At 36.3% G+C, this 18,493-nt stretch overlaps 3 protein-coding genes across 3 annotated transcripts; 2 read left to right on the top strand and 1 right to left on the bottom strand.

The window, feature by feature from the left end:
* Nucleotides 1-1,659: 1,659 nt before the first annotated feature.
* LOC113319626 (transcription factor PRE6-like) lies at nt 1,660-2,750 on the bottom strand. Its single transcript, XM_026567871.1, has 2 exons — nt 2,327-2,750; nt 1,660-2,069 (listed from the first exon to the last, which is right to left on the bottom strand). The coding sequence occupies exons 1-2, from the start codon at nt 2,456-2,458 to the stop codon at nt 1,917-1,919; spliced, it is 285 nt and encodes a 94-aa protein (XP_026423656.1). The 5' UTR covers nt 2,459-2,750; the 3' UTR covers nt 1,660-1,916.
* Nucleotides 2,751-14,234: 11,484 nt separating this feature from the next.
* Nucleotides 14,235-14,813, top strand: LOC113315366. The gene has a single exon (XM_026563657.1). It carries the CDS (start codon nt 14,235-14,237, stop codon nt 14,811-14,813), a length of 579 nt encoding a protein of 192 aa, XP_026419442.1.
* A 733-nt stretch (nt 14,814-15,546) lies between these two features.
* Nucleotides 15,547-16,059, top strand: LOC113315365. The gene has a single exon (XM_026563655.1). The coding sequence runs from the start codon at nt 15,547-15,549 to the stop codon at nt 16,057-16,059; it is 513 nt and encodes a 170-aa protein (XP_026419440.1).
* Nucleotides 16,060-18,493: the final 2,434 nt, after the last annotated feature.

Here is an 18,493-nt window from a genome sequence, read left to right as displayed (position 1 = left end):
AAGAGCATTTCTGCTTAGTTTTTTTTTTTTTTTTTGCTAGCAGAACAAAATCTTAGTACCTAAAATAAAACACAGGTAAATTACGCCAAGATTTTCGTTTTAAAAACCTCGGTAGTCATGAGAATGACAACGGGCTAAGGTTCTATGGGTCCAAGTTTGAAATCATGTACACTGCAAAGTGCAAAGTACCAATAGATCAGCTGCAAACAGTAACATTAATCAATCAATCGATACACGTTTGTTTCACATGGCAGAGATCGATGCTTTTCACATCAATCAGGATCGTTAATCAAGGCGCGCGCAGTCGTAGTAGAAGGGGCCAAAATTTAAAAACACGAACAAAACTATTCTGTCTTTCTCTCGTAAAAACAAAAGACACAAACCTACTAATCTCACCATCTCATTATAGTTTGATTTCTTTTACTCAAGTACGTAACTAGAAACATCTCATGTGCTATAAGAGTTTATGAATGTTTTCTTAAATAAGTAAAGATTGACGGTTCTTTGTACTGTTTTTGATCAATGCCTCATTCAAATATGATTGCCACGACCTCTCCCTTTCTTTCTAAAGAAGTTTGTCCATAGAACCATTTATTTCTCACTCCCTCTATGCCTTTTGATCGAGTCTCCTCTGAATCGTCTCCCTCAAAAACATAGAATGAAAGAAAGATTCTCACATGTAAAAAATGAGTACCGTGTACATATAATGCAATGCAGAATGTTTTGGTGGAATAGTAAGTTAAACTTAGCTTCTGTTTAATGCGACGAATACTTTTTGAAGGATATCCGACTTTACGAAGCTTTATAAAGAAAATGCAGGTCGAAAGTAATGCAAGCCGCATGTCAAAAAATTTATGTGAATTTCCCCTTTGAAGCTATTTCTTGGTTTCTTCTGAAACAGATCATGAAAATGAATAATTTAAGTTCTTCTACATTTTTTAAGGGTTTGTTGATCTTTAAACTCTAAATTAACACGTTGCACCTAAAATTTTCGACCAAAAACACAACTTAGATAAACTGAAAATTTTCGTTTACCTTCTGACTTCACACAAAATGCACGCACTTTCCATATGTAAACACACAACGTTCTTCAAAATAGAAGCTGTTCGTTAATGAAATGTCGGACGACTCAGACCCACAAGAACCGACCCAGAGTTACAAATTAAGGTCCGGCGGATTTTCCCTGTCACATTACGCCTACAGACGAGCAGATCCAAATTCCTACGTCGCGTAATTAATGGGTAGGCTAAAATATGTCACATGGTAAGATTTAAGTGAATGTAGGTCTTCTAAGTTGACCATATGGGTATACACAACATTTACCCACACCTGCACCGACACGAACACAAAATTATCTCGCACAAGTACTGAGGCAGAGAGTAGAACAGAAACAGGGAAAATTGCAAATCAATCCATATCATCAGAACAGATCATAATATTTTGAAAAGGGAGAAGCCCCCATTGTCAAATCAAGAATCATAAAGAGATAATATAATCTTACATATGACAAACTTTAAAAAACATCTTCGAAATTGATGAAGTCTTAGCTCATCGTAGAAACAAAAAAAAACTTACTGGATTAAAAACAAAGGCACATATTGGATTCGAATCTAAAGATACTTATTGCGAATTCTTACAAAAATGAGAGCCGGATATTATTATTAATTACTATTATATATAATTAAACAATTACTACACGTCTAAATGGTAAAAGGTTCTCTTTACTTTAATCTCATTCAACTCTACTGTAGTAGTACTACAGATAGCTAGAGAGATTCATTTTAACTAAGAAAGGATCAAATGATCAAAAAAGAGAAAAAAGGAAGATGAAAAAAGTAAGATCGATCTACATAGAGAGAGTACATAGACGACGACGGTAACGCTTTTAACTAACAGAAAACTAGCTAGCTAGGGTTCTACATAAGTAAGCTCCTAATAATGGCAGCTTGAGCACTACTTGTGTCTGTTGTTGCCAAAAGCTCTGATAATCTTTCGCTTAGGTCGTCGACTTCTCTGTGTAAGTTTCTAATGTAATTGCACGTCTCTTGTAGAACCTTTGCTGCTGATACCTACAACAAGTAATTAAAGGGAAAAAAAACTAATTAAGTATCAACAGTGATGAAAAAAAGTTAGCTAGTTAGCGATCTTGTTATGAGTAAATATATCAATTGTTAACTTAGAACTGTTGGTAAGTGCATGCGAATATTAGAATAATCAACAACATCTTAGAAAAATTATATATACATCTAGTATAAAAGAAAAGAAAGAAGAAGAAGAAGAAATGTAGGTAATGCTGATGATTCTAATGATAGATAGATATAGATACCTTGTCAGAGTTACGGCTACGAAGTTCAGGGAGAAGTTGTTGCAACTTGGAAACAAGATCATTGATTTGATCATCTGAGATCCTTGAACCACCTGACTGCCTTGAACGAGATGATCGACTTCTGCTAGACATGTTCTCTTTTTAAACAGGTACGTAGTAGTACTAGTCCTTAATTATACGTTAATCAGGTAATATGCTGGCTGGCTGGCTGGCCGGCCTGTGATAAGCTATTTTGGAAGTGATAGTCCTTGGATGATAAATACTTCACGTACGTTATTAGGAAGTGATAAACCAAATGATAACTGATTGCAGAAGTAGAAGAAGAAGGAAATGGAAAAGAAAAAAGAACACTGGTAGTTAATAATGGGTGTTGAAGGAGAAAGCAGAAAGGAAGACAAGTGCATGGGAGAAAGAAGTGGGCTAGGGTTGCTTTATATATAGTCGTTATTTGTTTGTGAGCGAGAGAGAAAATCAGGTCTAGATATACGCCATACTGTCCCCTCATCAGTTTGTGTATGTCCTGAAGCTGGGGTTGGGAGATTTCATGATAGCAGCAGCTAACTAGGGGTTCCTTAATAAACTAATTGCCAACAAAAGAAATAAGTAAAATTAACTAGAACTAAAACAATAATGCGTTTTGTATTTGTTTGGTAAATATGAAGATGGGAGTCCAATTTTTGGCATCATTCCCTCTCATCAAATCACTAATGCTAATTTAGGATATTTACTGGAATAATTTTGAGGAAATCTCAGTATCAAACTATTTGATGGTTTTAATGCTCCCTCGCATTTCAGAGGTAGGGGCTCACCTGATCTTCAATAACCATATGCAATTTAGAATAAATATGAAACGGGATTAGCATTATTTTTCTTTTGGGGAGCATTAATATATAATTATTTTACAGATCATTTTGTATTTGGGTCATGTTAAAGTGACCATTTCACTACAAAGTTGTATTTGACTAGCCTGGCCCAAATAGTTTTCTTACCATGAAAACATACCAGAGCATGTCTAAATGAACTGTTTAGTAAAATTACTACATGATGCTACCAAATTTATGAAGAATTATCATCCACAGAACTCTATAGTGAATTTTTTTTTTATCTTATATAGATTTTTAGTAACTCCATGGATTTTGGACGCTCCTGTAGCATCATGAATTGGGAAAGCCGAATGGAAACAGAGTCATATTAGCTTGAGTATCGAAGATGACCCTGTAACTGTAAATTAACGTAAACATGAGCATAGCATGATAAGAATGTAGCAGATAAATCAGTCCCGTTACTCGGCTATGAAAATTAAACCTTCATCTCTTGCCCACTTGTATGGCGTGGGATTTGCATGGTTGACTAGTCAAAACCCGTTTTGGCCACACTCTTTATTTGGCGCAACATAACACGTGGAACGTCATAAACATCTGCGTTACACACACCGACCCGATCCTCGGCAACCATCTTTAATATTTTATTTCTTCTTTCGAATGGAGTCTTCAAATGAGGTAAGCCCAGCTACCGTTAAAGTTGAAATTTAAGTGTTCACGTTATGGCACACCCCTTGTTTCTTTTTATCCTGGTTTTTTTATTTTCGTCCGCCATGGAAAAGAGAAAAAACAAAAGTTTCTATTTTCATAAAGTAACTCTATACAATGTACACTTCTATAGCAGAAGCAAGAACTAATAACCATTTTTGTAGAGAAATTAAGTAATTTCTAGCAGTCAGCTACCGGATTATTAGATGTGCAGCATGCATTCGTTGGTTAATCTATAATGGATGTCGTAGACGTGCAACATGCGTCAGCTAATCCGAAACCAAACAAACCAAAGACTAATCTATGATTCATGAAACTTGAGTACCCAACCAGGCCATAATTTTTTTGTGTTCACCGTCAGCTTTCATATATATATATATATATTATTTAATTTTTAATTTTTTTAATTTTTTAATTTTTTTTCTTCCGAAAATGGGTCATCTGTCCAAATATTTTTAAAACATGGTTCAAAAAGAGATGTAAAAATAGAAAGGATGAAACTGGATGCATATTGATGTAAATTAAAAATAAGAATAAATATTTGAAAATGGGTAGGATGAAACTGTTTACATCCTGTCTATTTTTATATTTTTGTCCATTTAGTATCAAAATTTAGATGTCTTTTTCACCTAGAAATTGTTGATTTTGGTCTTTTTAACCAATTTTGTGAAAACGAAAAAAAAAGAAAACGCAGACAAGGACGAAAAGATCTGGAGCCTGCTATTAAATTTTCACATTTGATGAATACCTCCACAAACACTGATCAGGGAAACTCATATACAGCCAATGCCCATAAAGATTTGCATTTTTCTAAGGCGTGGCTTAGCTGCATTTTTGATCTTCTGCCAACCTAGGACTTACCATAATGCTTGCTCTAAGAGAAACAATTTAGGATCCACGGGATTGGGTAGTGTTGAGGTCACTGGTTTGTATAGTATAAGGGTGTTTAGAAAACTAGGCTTTAGAATGGGCTATCTATCGAGGCAATGAAGGGGTGAAGAGGCCGCGAAGGATTAGAAGATGGCATCGGGGTAGTGTTGAGGTCACTGCCTCTATATATTGGGGGATAAGGGTGTTTAGAGGGTAACTGTTCATTTAGGCTTTATAATAGGCTACAGAGGTAGTGAAGGGGTGAAGAAGCCGCGAAGGGTTAGAAAATATAGCTAGTGGAGAGATTGCGAGAATCTATTTAGCACAAACAGCTTAACTGATTAGAACAACCCTTGCAGAGAAATAGCTGCTAGTATTTATAAACCGATAAATGGTGGTCCATATATTGCAAGGAACACAAAAATGGTGGTCCTTGCGAGAAAACAAGAAGACTCATAATTTTGTAATAATCTATTTTCGGGGTGTCCCTTTAAGGGTTTGGTTAGTTATTAAGGTCTAAAAAAGAAAACGTTGATAAGACTAATGAATCATTAAGTACAAGAGAATCATATATATATCATTCAGACCAATCAACAACAGGTTGAGCAGAGATTATCCATTATTCTTTTCAAAATTGTTAGCTTTATTAATCACACTAACTGCAATTAGATTGAAGTTCATGTTACAATTATGCATAAGTATTATTTTTATATTTAGATTGATAGTAATTACATGATGGTCATGCCATTGAGTTGCCTAGATAACAATAACATATCGGTATTCTTTTTTCTTTTCTTTGTTTTTGATAAAACTGATCGAGTCTCATGGAATTTATATACCCAAATCAACTCAATATGTGCTCTAGTAGTGCCCAACAGCACTGTTCTATTTTGGGAAACTGTTTGCTCAACAGTGATGAATCTGTCTAATTCAGAGATATGTAATTCTACAAAAGTAAAATTATAATCAGCATGTTATGCTAATTAAGTTAATGTAATCAAACAGAACCTGTTGATTACATTAGCAAATAAAAAAGTGGCAAGTTTATATAAACTTTAGCAAATAAAAAAGTGGCAAGTTGATTAATAGATTCTAAAATTAAATAGCAAGTTTATATAGAAATGCACCTGACATTTGGTATTAATAGAATTTGTATCCGTACAAATGATTCACATGCATTTGTTTAGATGTAGATGAAAAGCAGGGCATTTAACCTCAATCAAGACCCGATTATCTTTCTCCTAACAAAGTAAAATAGGGTATTCGGCTTGGATAAGGAACGACTGAGATTTTCTCGAAGTCGGACAGTTGAGATCATTTTGGGACCCACCAACCAACCCTGGTTTGTTCACTAATCCCTATTAATTACCTAATTCAAATTCTAGTAAATTCGTAAGTGTTAAAGCATAGCTCGGTTGAACTCACCAAATGTTGGTATATCAAATTTGGTTGCCATATTTTAGTATCAAAACTCATCTAGAGTCGCTTAATTAAATTCAAAAGACAACTTTGTTTAGGTTAGACTAGAAAGTCTAGGAATGTTGAGACGTACAAGTATTACTCCGAAGACCTGAAGAATGAGAAGAAGTAACGACTACAACGACGACATCATCCTTCCACTTGAGGTTAGTAATATTGACTTGATCTTGTTTCCATTCCCAACGTATCTTTCAAACCGTGCTATATTGAAAACATAACATGCGAAGCTGTATATATTTGTATATAATATTCTAGTGATGAGACTTGGTCATAACAGTATGATCAAAGTATCAATGAAACATATTACGAAGTATAAACACTTATCTTTTGGAACTTTGTAAATACGACATCGACATAATCTATTGTATATGTTTGTTGGATTGTGTGTGCATTATATAGGTGTGATTTCATCCTAGAAAACTATGTATTATTACATTAGTTTAAAGAAGTAGATATATGAACTTGTTTTCATAATCAAAAGACAAATCATGAGTGGTCTTGTTCTTTATTGAATATCTTTTGGATGACCAATGGAAGATGACATAACAGTAGAACCTATCTTAACTTATGTTGAAACTTGAGGTATAACCGGTCATAGCCTATATATAACATAGCTAGTTGTAATCGGTCACAAGTTATATTGGAAATCAAAGTGTAACCAATCACCAGCTATATTGGAAAGCAAGTTGTAACGTCACAAGTTACTTTGAGATCCAAGGTATAACCGGTCACAAGATGATTGGAAAGTTAGTTGTAATCGGTCACAAACACCATTGGGAAGCAAGGTGTAACCGGTCACAAGTTACTTCGGGAAGCAAGGTGTAACCGGTCACAAGCTACTTTGTGGAGCAAGGTGTAACCGATTACAACCTATATTGTGAATCGTGTTATAACCGGTCACAACATATTTTGAAGTGATGGTTTAATCGGTTCCATGAACAAAACCAAGTACTCATGGTTCACATATTTCTTCATGGTGTGTGTGAATTAGTGTTTTGGGTTTGTTAGATGAGAAGCTTCTAGATGTCGACATTATTTGAACATGTACGTACTTTAATCATTAATCGTTCAAAAATATTCCTTGATGCTCAAGGTGATCCTGGTCCAAAATATTGAAAAGTATTTAATTATAATTTTCATCATATATGTTTTAATTACCAGCAATTAAAGCATATCCTCGGGAAAGTTTTATTAGTTAATGTGCTAGAATAATAATAGGAGATTTCTATGAGAGTTTTCGAAAATATTAGTTAACATTAATTGGAAACTGGAAAACCGAAATTAGGTACTTTAATGCATATCTTGAGAATATTTTCGGTTTTGGAATTTCCTTGTTGTCCAAACAACCTTGGTCTATAAATACTTGAGTTTGCATTTCTTGCAAACTATCCTAAGATCCTGGAAAACTTCATTCTTGTTGTTTTGATGGAGCCGTCTGTCCAGAGAGGAAAGTACCCTAATTAGGAGAAATCTCTTACGAGCGCTCGTTTGAAGACTTCAATGGGATCAAGAAGCTCCACGAGTACCGTTGGTGGGAACTAGATAATTGTAGTTTTATTAGTTTTCGATTATTTATCTTATTGACTAACGGTTGTTGAAACTTTGATTACACTTAGTTTGTTTATTCTTGAGAACCTTCTCTTCTGATATAAGGCTCACTCAAACTAGATCAGAGTATTGACGGGATCCTTAGAACCATCTTCGGATATAAAGACACAGACTTCGTTTTTGCGTGATTGATCACAAGAGGATTTAAGTTGTGTTGTGCAGGTTATTGAAAGCAATAGAAGATTTGAAGAATTCTTATTAGTTTTTGTATCTTGTGGACTTAGTGCACAAACCTTGATCGGCCGGGATCCAACTAGAATCGGTTTATCTTTCATAGACTTGATTGATGCATGAGATCGGCATCACTTTATAATTTCTCTTTGAGATATATATTGATTGATTGCGAAACTAGATTTTGATTATTTCGGTAATCAAAAGGTAGATTGATCTAACCAGATAAAGAAGTTTATTAGATTAAACAGAAGAGACTTTGTCAATAACTCATTAATATCTTCTAGCAAGATTGATTAGAGTGGTTACCAAACAAATTCTTTCTTTGCTGTTTGGAATACGATCCAAAGGACTTGATATTCGTGTGCGTGCCTCTAGAAGTCGAAGGCGCAGGGATATTGAGGAAACTAAGTAGCTAAGAGTAGTCTACATTTACGAAGTTGGTATCATATTTTGTATAGCAGCTTAATTCTGAGAGTATTCAAAATTGGATAAGGTCCCTGAGTTTTTCTGCATTTGCGATTTCCTCGTTAACAAAATGTTGCTGTGTCATTTACTTTATTTTCCGCATTATAATTGTTATTATAATTAAGTAAACTACACTCGTACATTAACTCTGTAACACACGATATTGATCCTATAGGGTTTCAGTTATTACTTTACCTATCATCAAGTGCATACTTTGTTCTTGTACCGTCTCGATCTTGTATACTAGTCAATCACACAAATGATCTTGTTGTTGTATTGTCTGGATATCGTATCCATAATCAAAAGATTGTGGTGTATTTGGGTACCCTCGTCCTTTCAATAAGTTAAACGGATTCCTAACCGGAGTATAAATGGAGATTGTAATATCCCGATTCGGTAGGTAGGGTTTGCCGAGTGGAATGTAGGTAATGGTTTTTCCTTTCCTAACACCGAATCCTTTTCATCACAACTGGTTCCAGAGTTGGCAAAAAACTCTGCAGTTAAATGTGCCCGGGCGGGAGTAATTTTATTAGGGGTAGGTAATCTCCCAGAAAGTTGTTGTTGTATGATCGCAGCGATGCCCATTGAAAACCCCACACCACAGGATTACCGCAGTGGCTAAGTGGGGACAGAGCCGAAGAAAGGTCATCTATTGAGGATGAGAGAGTACGCTAGACGATATAGGTCAGATATCGGTCTCATGAGAGGAAGGAAACGTCGGATATCTGAGCTTGAATATATTCTGGATCCGAGGACGGCTCTAATTTAAGGTGGTGGTCGTCGGAGATCTAGGCTTGAATATATTCCGGATCTGAGGACGCTCCAATTTAAGGTGATGATATTCTAATACCCCGATTTGGCAGGTAGTATTCGCCGAGTGGAATATAGGTAATGGTTCATCCTTCCTACCACCGAGGCCTTTCAGCACTATTGTCCCAACAATTGGCAGAAAACTCTGTAGTTAAGCGTGTTCGGGAGGGAGTGATCCATAGATGTATGACCTCCAGTAAAGTTGTTGTTGGATGACCACAACGATACCCATTGAAAACCCCACACTACTGGATGACCGCAGTGGCTAAGTGGGGATGATATCGGTGGAGAGTCGGGTCATTACGTATATACATGCTTTCCGAACAGGTGTTTCAAAGGTTAACCCCACTGCTACCCGACTATAAATAACTATAAGATAATTATTAGCAAAGGTTTAAGGTTTATATGGGTTACTGATTAAAGTCTAATTATCGAGAAATTGTTCTTAAACTTGGTATGGCTCCGACTAACTCGTCTCTTAGCAACGGTTGAGCTCTAGTCGTTGTCCACAGTACCTAGTCAATCTATATAAACTCTTACTTTATCGTATTTATTGGTTATCTACATCCTCTGAGTACCAGTTGTAACCTGGTGTCATGTAGGTTTATAAAGGCTGATACATACAAATGTATCCCGATACTACAGATACATATATAGTAGAAATAGCCTTTTAATGTTAAAGATTGCACAATTTTTCTGATTTTTAAAAAAGAGGGAGGATCCCCTCACACTCTTAATTCACACTATCTAACATTTCAGGTGACATTATTCTTAATAAAACTTAAGTACTAACGTATTTGAAGCTAATATTTTGAGAATAGGCTCTTTTACAAAGCTCTACATACCCATAAGAAATAAGTGTGTCCCCAAAATTCCAAAAAAAATCAAAAAAAAAAATCAAAAACCTAGGGTTTGGTCTAGCTCCGGTTTTTTCTCTCCTTTTTTTCTCCTTGCGTTCTTTGTACTAAGATTTGGCGTCAATGGCGCTGAATCAATCAATTTCGCTTGATCTAGGAAACCATCAAAATCAGCAACGTCATGATCGTGCTCAAAATAGAAATCGATCACGTTCAAGGCCAAGATTTACTTACGCTCCAAAAAAAGGTAACCCTAATCATGGCGCGGACAATTCCAAAGATGGGAGTAGTTCGTATGCAAATATAGTTAAGAAGAAATCAATTGTTTTGTCCAATATTGATGCGGATTCTTTGTCACATCCTCCGGTTCGAGCCTCTACAGGGGAGATTGTGATCACAATTCCTAAGGATGTCATTAGACGTTCCAAAGAAATATGGAAATTCAGTATTATAGGCCGTTTTGATTTTAAAACCCTAGGTGCTAAGTTTGAAGATGTTAAGCGCATTCTATGCGATCAATGGAAATTAACAGGCCAAGTCCAGTTTATTCCATGGGTGAAAGGTTATTTTGTCATTAAGCTTAACAATGAGGTTGATCGTAAAATATTTAGCTACGAAGGTACGTGGAAAGTTAAGGAACAACAATTAAAGATGCTGCCATGGACACCTACGTTTAATCCTGAATCGGAAAAAAACTCAATGGCAACAGTTTGGGTGCGTTTTCCATATCTTCACTTTGAATATTGGGAGGAGGAAATCTTATTTCGAATAGCTCGTGGCCTTGGTAATCCTGTAGCTGTTGATCCGAGAACATTAAGAGTAGAATATGGTTATTTTGTTGCGATACTTGTGGATATAGATTTTTAAAAAACTTTGCCTAAGCTTGTCATTGATGATGAAGATTGTCCGGAGGGTTTTCGTCTTGATTATGATTTTTTGAATAAGCCATATTTTTGTGATCATTGTAAATCAGTTGGTCACACTTTATCCTAATGCAAAACGGCTAAGTATAAAGATTTGGAGAAGCTTCATGATGCTTAGGAGGATGCATTGAAACGTGCGGCTCTCAAGGCTGAAATGGATGAACTGAAAGATTATTGGAAGAAGGAAAAATATGTTAAGCCAAAAGATGAGCCTCCACCTCCGGCATACACTGGAGGAGGAGGAGAATAATCATTGGATCCCAAGGATAACAATGATTGGTTATGTATTGGAGGAGTTCGACATACTGGGCGCCGTACTCTGATTCCTAGTCCATCTTCGAGTATTGCTGGAGATGGCAATATTGCATACATTCCGCATGCCTTGCCTGAATCCGCTAGTACTAATCTTACAGCTGGTTCAGTTCCTTTGCGTGACCTTGTTGATGATGCTGCTACAATCTCTTTGGACCTTGAAAAGGAGGAAGAAGAACTTTACAAAGTCTATGATGAACAAAAAAATATAGTTGATGATATGGCTAAAGCTGCAGATCTTGCAAAAATAGAACAAGATGCTCTATTGGCTAAATTGCAAAATACTAGACAATTGCTTATGGCAAATATGAGGCAAGAGGTAGAGAAGAGTGCTCAAGAAGAAGATGGTATTTTGGACTTAGAGAAACAACAACAAGAAGTTTCTCAACAGGATGTTTCAAAAACGCAACAAACTCAAGATGTTACAGATGAGCTGCAATCTAATACTGTTTTGGAAAAAATTGATGATGGTTTTAGTTCTCCAACTAGAACGGCTAGAAGATCCTCTCCAGTTCGAACTGACGAAGTACTTGAGACTTCTAATATGTTTTAAACTGGTATTGAAGATAGAAAATGAAGAAGAAAGCATTGAAGCTGATGCATTTCCTATTAAGGAAAAGCCGCTAGATTCTTTGCAATCTGCTCGCAACGTTGAGACTGAGGCTGAAAAACTGGAATGGAGTGCCGCTAAAGATGAGGAAGATAAACTTAAAAGGGAGTTAGCTGAGAATAAGAAGTTGGATAATTTGGATAAGAAGGGCGCTGTTAAAACCGCGCCAAAAAGAAAAGCAAACCTGGTGCCAAGCCGGTTGAGGATGATGGCCAAGTTGTTAGAAGAGGTCGAAGTCAGACACGCAAAGAAGATGATAAGGGTTCAGCAAGCCCTTCAAGGAGCATGGTTAATTAATACGTGTTTTTTATTGGAATGCTCAAGGCTTGGCTAAGGATGGTGCAAGAGCCAAGTTGCAGGAGCTTACTTTCTTGCACAAACCTGACGTAATTTGCATTGCAGAGCCGCATGTTTTCTACAATGTACATTTTGTTAGGTCTCTTAAATTTGTTGATTTTTCTGAAGATGTTATTACAAATGAGATTGATGGAGAGAAAGGTAATATTTGGATTTTATGGAGGAATACTCTTTTAAGGCCTGATATGTTATCAACTTCAAAGCAAGCAATTACTGTGAATTTTGCGGGGGATTTCATTACGGTCGTTCATGCTTCCTATAATCCGGTGGTAAGAAAGAGACTTTGGCATCAATTGGGTTTAGGTTTTATATTTACTCCTTGGTTGGTGTTGGGAGATTTTAATTGCGTTTTACTTCTGAAGGAAAAGAAGGGTGGAAGGTCGATCAAAGAGGTTTATATGAATCAGTTTCATAGCTGGATTTCTGATAATGGTTTGGTTGAGGCTGATGCTATTGGTAAAAAATATACTTGGTCTAATTATATAAGTGGAGCTCAAAGAATTGTCTCTAAACATGATAGAGCGATTGTTAATGATGCTTGGTGCTATGAGTATGCGAACTGGAGATGCAAGGCCTTTCCTAGAGTTTGTTCAGATCATTCCCCCCTTTTTGGGTTTTCTTTTGAAAATCCAAGGCCGGCTAGAGTTCCTTTTGGAATTCAGAAGATGTGGATTTCCCATCCAGGTTGGAGTTTGGAACTTAATGGTGCTCCCCTTTTGTTTTTACTTATAATCTGAAGAGACTAAAGGAGGTGTTGAAGATTTGGAACAGAACTATTTTTGGAGATGTGCAATTTCGCTTGAAGCAGGCTGAATTGAAGCTTGAAACTGAGAATGATCTTCTTGATTATGATCCGGCCGATGAATTTCAATTCCTAAGGGTTGCGGATGCCAAAAATGATGTTGATGATGTGAGAACGGAGTTGGTTATTATGCTTAAGATGAAGTCGAGAGTAACTTGGTTGGAGGATGGTGACCAAAATACTCGTTTCTTTCATAACAACATCCGCATGAGGAGAAGTCAAAATACCACCTCAGAGCTTAAGATTTCTAATGATACGACTTTTTTTTTTGCAGGATGAGATAAAGGATTACATTGTTAACCATTATCAGGCCAAGTTCAATGGTGGTGACGTTCATATTGATCCAGTTTTATTTGATATTGATCATGAGAGCATTTCAGTTACTGAAAGTTCTTATATGGATGATATTCCATCTTTGGAGGAAGTTAGATTGGCGGTTTTTTACTTGGGAGCTGATTCTGCGCCTGGCCCAGATGGCTTCATAGGTTCTTTCTATAGACAGTGCTGTGACATTATTTCTAGAGATCTCTTTAATGTAATTGCAAACTGTTGGTCTATGCACAAAATTCCCAATGGCATTAACTCTAGTTTTATTGTTCTTATTCCAAAAAATAACAAGTCTGATGCTATTAAAGATTATAGGCCAATTGGCTTGAGTAATTTTTTATTCAAGATCATTACTAAGATTATGGATACCAGGCTTGGTACTGTGTTAAATAAGCTGATCTCTGAAGAGCAAGTGGCATTTATGAAGGGTAGAAACATTCATGAGAATATAGCTTTGGCGTCTGAATTGATCAATGAGATCAACACGGAAAGGAAGCATGGAAATGTTGGCCTCAAAATGGATATTGCCCAAGCTTTTGATACGGTAAGTTGGGATTTCATAGCTGAAGTTTTTCGTAAATATGGATTTTCTGATTCTTGGTGCATGTGGGTTCTTAATATCCTTAGCTCAGCTCGGATTTCTGTTATGATTAATGGCTGCCCTGAAGGTTATTTCAGTATTACTAAAGGTCTGCGTCAAGGTGATCCTCTCTCACCTTTGATCTTTGTTCTTATTGAAGATGTCTTAAGTCGCAAATCTTTCCAAGTTGTTTGCAAATAATAGTATGAATGTTATGGTTAGTAAAAAAGGAGTGGCGCCTACTCACTTACTTTTCGCGGATGATATCCTTATTTTCTGCAAAGGTAATCTTCATAGTTTGCAAAATTTGAAGAATATGCTTGTTTTGTATGAACGTGCGTCTGGTCAGTGTGTAAACTATGCAAAGAGCAAGTTTTATTTTGGAGGTGATAGAATTTCTCGTGCTATTGCTATTTATAACTATTTGGGTATGGAGAGAGCTATGTTTCCGGATAAATACTTAGGTATTCAATTGAAACCTGGAATTGTTCGGCATATTCATGTTCGCCAAGTGGTTGAGAAGATTATGGACAAGTTGGCGGGCTGGAAAGGTAAAATTTTATCATTTCAAGCGAGGCTTTTTCTAATGAAGTCGGTGATTTCTAGTTATGTTATTCATTTTATGGTTGTTTATAAGTGGCCATGCACGATTATTAAGCAAGTTGAGAGGGCCATTAGAAATTTTCTTTGGTCCGGGGATGCTGAGAAACGTAATATTTTACGGTTCTATATGATGATCTATGTCTCTCAAAGCGTGAAGGTGGTCTTGGCATTAAGAAGTTAAATGATGTTAATAGGGCTATGCTAATGAAGCTTTGGATTTTTATTCGGGATTCAAACAAGATTTGGGCCAGATTTTTGAAGGCCAAATACTTTAATATCAATGGCAATCTGATAAATTATAAGTTGGGTTCTTCAGTTTTTCCTGGAATTCGTTTGGTTTACAATTTTTTGCAGAATCATACACGCTCAATTATAGGTAATGGTGCTAATACTTCCCTATTTTTTGATAATTGGTGTAGTGATTTTTTTATTGCGCAAAGACTTGGCATCACTTCCAAAGGCCCTAATGATTTTAAGGCTAAAGTAAGTGATATCATTTTTGATGGTGCTTGGGTTATTCCTGAAAAAACAAGAGATTTGATGATTCGTTGTGATATTGATGTGGAAACTTGCCGGTTATTGCTGGTGGTGAGGATTATAAAATTTGGGATTTAGATAGCAACGGCGTTTTTTCAGTTAAGTCGGCTAAGGTCGCTCTTAAGATGCCGGCAGAAGTTGTGCCTTGTGCAAATCTGTTTACTAGACAGGTTTTTCACCCTTCCTTGAGTGTGAAATACTGGAAGATTTGGACCAAGCAATGATGTGCTAGTGAAGACAATAGTATTAAGAAGACTGGTAGGAGCATGCCTACTATGTGCCGCTTATGCAGGAAAAGTTGCGAAACTCTTAGCCACATCACTTGGCATTGCAGAGTTGCTAGGAGGATTTGGGCTTGGGTGGCTAGAATTTTCAAGATGGATCCAAATGAAGACCTGGTGGACTCGTATAAGGCTGCTAAGGGTCGAAGTAGAATGATAAAGGACCTGTGGTTGGTTGAAAATCTTGCAATTGTCACGGAATTATGGAAGTTACGTAACAAGTCTTATTTTGAGAATATGGTTGTTCAATGGCTAGGCTTTAAAGGGAGAGTTTATCAGGTTATTCGTGATAATTCAATTAAAATGAAAATCCACGTGCATAATACTTTAGAGGAGTTACGCATTCTGAATTATTTCAAAGTGCGACATAGATCATGCAAAACGTCTACTCCAATTGAGATTAGTTGGACTCCTCCTAATCAAGATGAAATAATGATCTGTTGTGATGGTGCTTCTTTCGAAAACCCAGGCCAAGCTGGTTCAGGTGTTGTTTTCCGTGATGAAAGTTCGGAGGTGCTTGGTGTTCTCTGTGTTGGCCTTGACTGGCAAACAAATTTCTACGCGGAAGTATGTGAGATTATTTATGGTGTGATTATGGCTAAGAGATAGAATCTGCGGATTATTTGCATTCGTTCTGATTCGAAGAGTCGCATTCAAGCTTTTCAAAAGGATGAGCTGCCTTGGCAGTTGGTGCATAAGTGGAAAATTGTGAAGTCTTTCTACACCAATGTTCGTAATATTCATAGCTATAGGGAGGTTAATTTTTCAGATGATGCCTCGGCCAAGCAAGCCTGTTTGCTGGCTGAGGATTTGAGTTTTTTGAGGGTAGGCCAGGTTTTATTCCATCTGTGGAATGGCCTGAAAGGGTTTATTATCGTTTCAAATAGGTTTTCTGGTGAGTGGCCTAGCGGTTAATCATTAGGAAGTCCTAGTCCATGTACAGATTTTTCGCTTTTTTATTTTTATTTGACCGAGAAAAAAAAAAGTATCCCCAAAATTCCAAACCTCACCGTCTACCAACCTTAAATTTAATGGTTGAAAATCCGTTTAATTTCGAATGTTGATTTTCAAAGTAGTAGATGGTGGGGTTATATGTTCACGGATGTGCTCTTTTTTTTTTTTGGGTATGTAGTGTTTTATAACATGAACATATCCCTAAAATATTAGCATCAATTGCACTACCGTTTGATTTTTGTTAAAAAAAAAAGGACCCAAAATATGAGATAGTATGAAAATAAGAGTGTTAGGGGATCCTTCCTCAGAAAGAGAAATGACCTATTATTTGTTTCCAATATTCAAGTTGAGTGCTTATTTAGAAAAACTGTTGAGTTGAAGTATAAAAAACTGAAACATATGTTTTTTTGCATGTCGGAAATATATATCGAGAAATCAATGGAAATTCAATCAACATTCTCAATATCCAAGTATTGTTGTTATAGCTAAGAGGAACCCTTGGCAAGAAGAAATTAAATTACTAGTGACACAATATAAAATGCTCTGCCAATTTCATTGTAATAATTTATGTGAAATACAACATTTTTCGAATTCGATATAGTTGATCATTTTACTTAAGTTATCTATTATTTCCACAAAATCAAAGCATGCGCGCCACTATACAAGATATGAGCCGACGAACTATATTGGGATGCCTGGTTTGGGACGCGTTAGATGCACGTACGAGGAGGAATCTATAAATGCAATGAAATTCATCAACCCAGGAAATTGAATGAATTACGCAGGGAAAAGGCTATCCAAAAAATCTAAAAAACAAGAGCATTAATGGGCATACATGCAGGGCTTAACTAAAATTGTACAAAATTGTGAAGTATACCAAAAATGTACCTCAAGAACTTATGCTTCACACGTAGATCTCAGCGTGGAAATCATCCATTAGCCTTCTTCGATATGGGGAATTGGTTAGTAGGACCTCCAAAAACACATGAACGAGGAATCAGAAATTTTTGTCAGTTGGAAAGACTACTTCACCGGATCGATGTCGTAGGGTTAGAAAGGATACGGGATGATGAAATCTTAAAAATATATAGAATAAAATCATAAGTCAATTTGGAGTACCATCAATAATAGTTTTAACAACGTGAATTAGATGGAAGAAAAAACGATCGACCTACTGACAGAAGCTTACAAGATCCAGATGCTCAAATCCACCATAGTTTACAGCAATTGCAACGTCAAGCTGAAACCTTTTACTAGAGGATCATGTCGAACGTGATGATAAATATCTAAAGCGAAACGTTCGCCGGGCATATATAACAACAAAACACGATACAACATAAAATTCGTTATTCTTGTTCATCAGTTACAAAATAAAGGTAGTTACATCCACGCAAGTTATCCTCCCGACTATGAAAACTAGGCATGCATGGAATCAGAAGCTGAATTCAAACCTCATCCTCGAACTAATAGACAACTTAAAGAACAAAGTGATTGTAGAGAAACAACAATATAAATGGTAAACTGTCGGCATCAGCGCAGGAATACAAGAAACGAGTATGGCTACATGACTATGTTTTAGGTGTAAAACAAATAAAATGAAAATGTGGATATCTATGATTCGAGAGATTAAAACTGTATGAGACTCGCATAAAAGAAATGATCGCTCGAATGCCGCTGCGGTCATAAGAGGACAAGACAGGGTTGATCTTAGGAAGGGAAACAGAGAAAGAGTAGAAGATCACAACGGTTGATATGATTTTCGGTAGGTATCTTATAACTGTGGATATCAAGTGCTTAGAATTTGCCGTAAAACTATTATATTGAGAATTCTATGATCTTGCTGAGAAATAACTTGTTGTAAGATGAGCTTATGAATATGTTGGGTTTCCGATTTATAGTGCTAGTAGCACACCAGTCTCCCACACTAAATGGAAAATATGTTGAAAATTGAAGAATCGAGTAATCTCGAGAAGATGAAAAACCTAGTAAAATCTCTTATGCATTACTGGGAAGATTGATTGCTACTTATTCACTTGTCCCTTCATTTTCTCAAGGTTTATCACGACGTAGTCTTTTTCACTTATGAGTG

Source organism: Papaver somniferum, chromosome 10, assembly GCF_003573695.1.
Source record: "Papaver somniferum cultivar HN1 chromosome 10, ASM357369v1, whole genome shotgun sequence".
Taxonomy (NCBI): Eukaryota; Viridiplantae; Streptophyta; class Magnoliopsida; order Ranunculales; family Papaveraceae; genus Papaver; species Papaver somniferum.
This window is presented reverse-complemented; position numbering and strand designations above follow the sequence as displayed.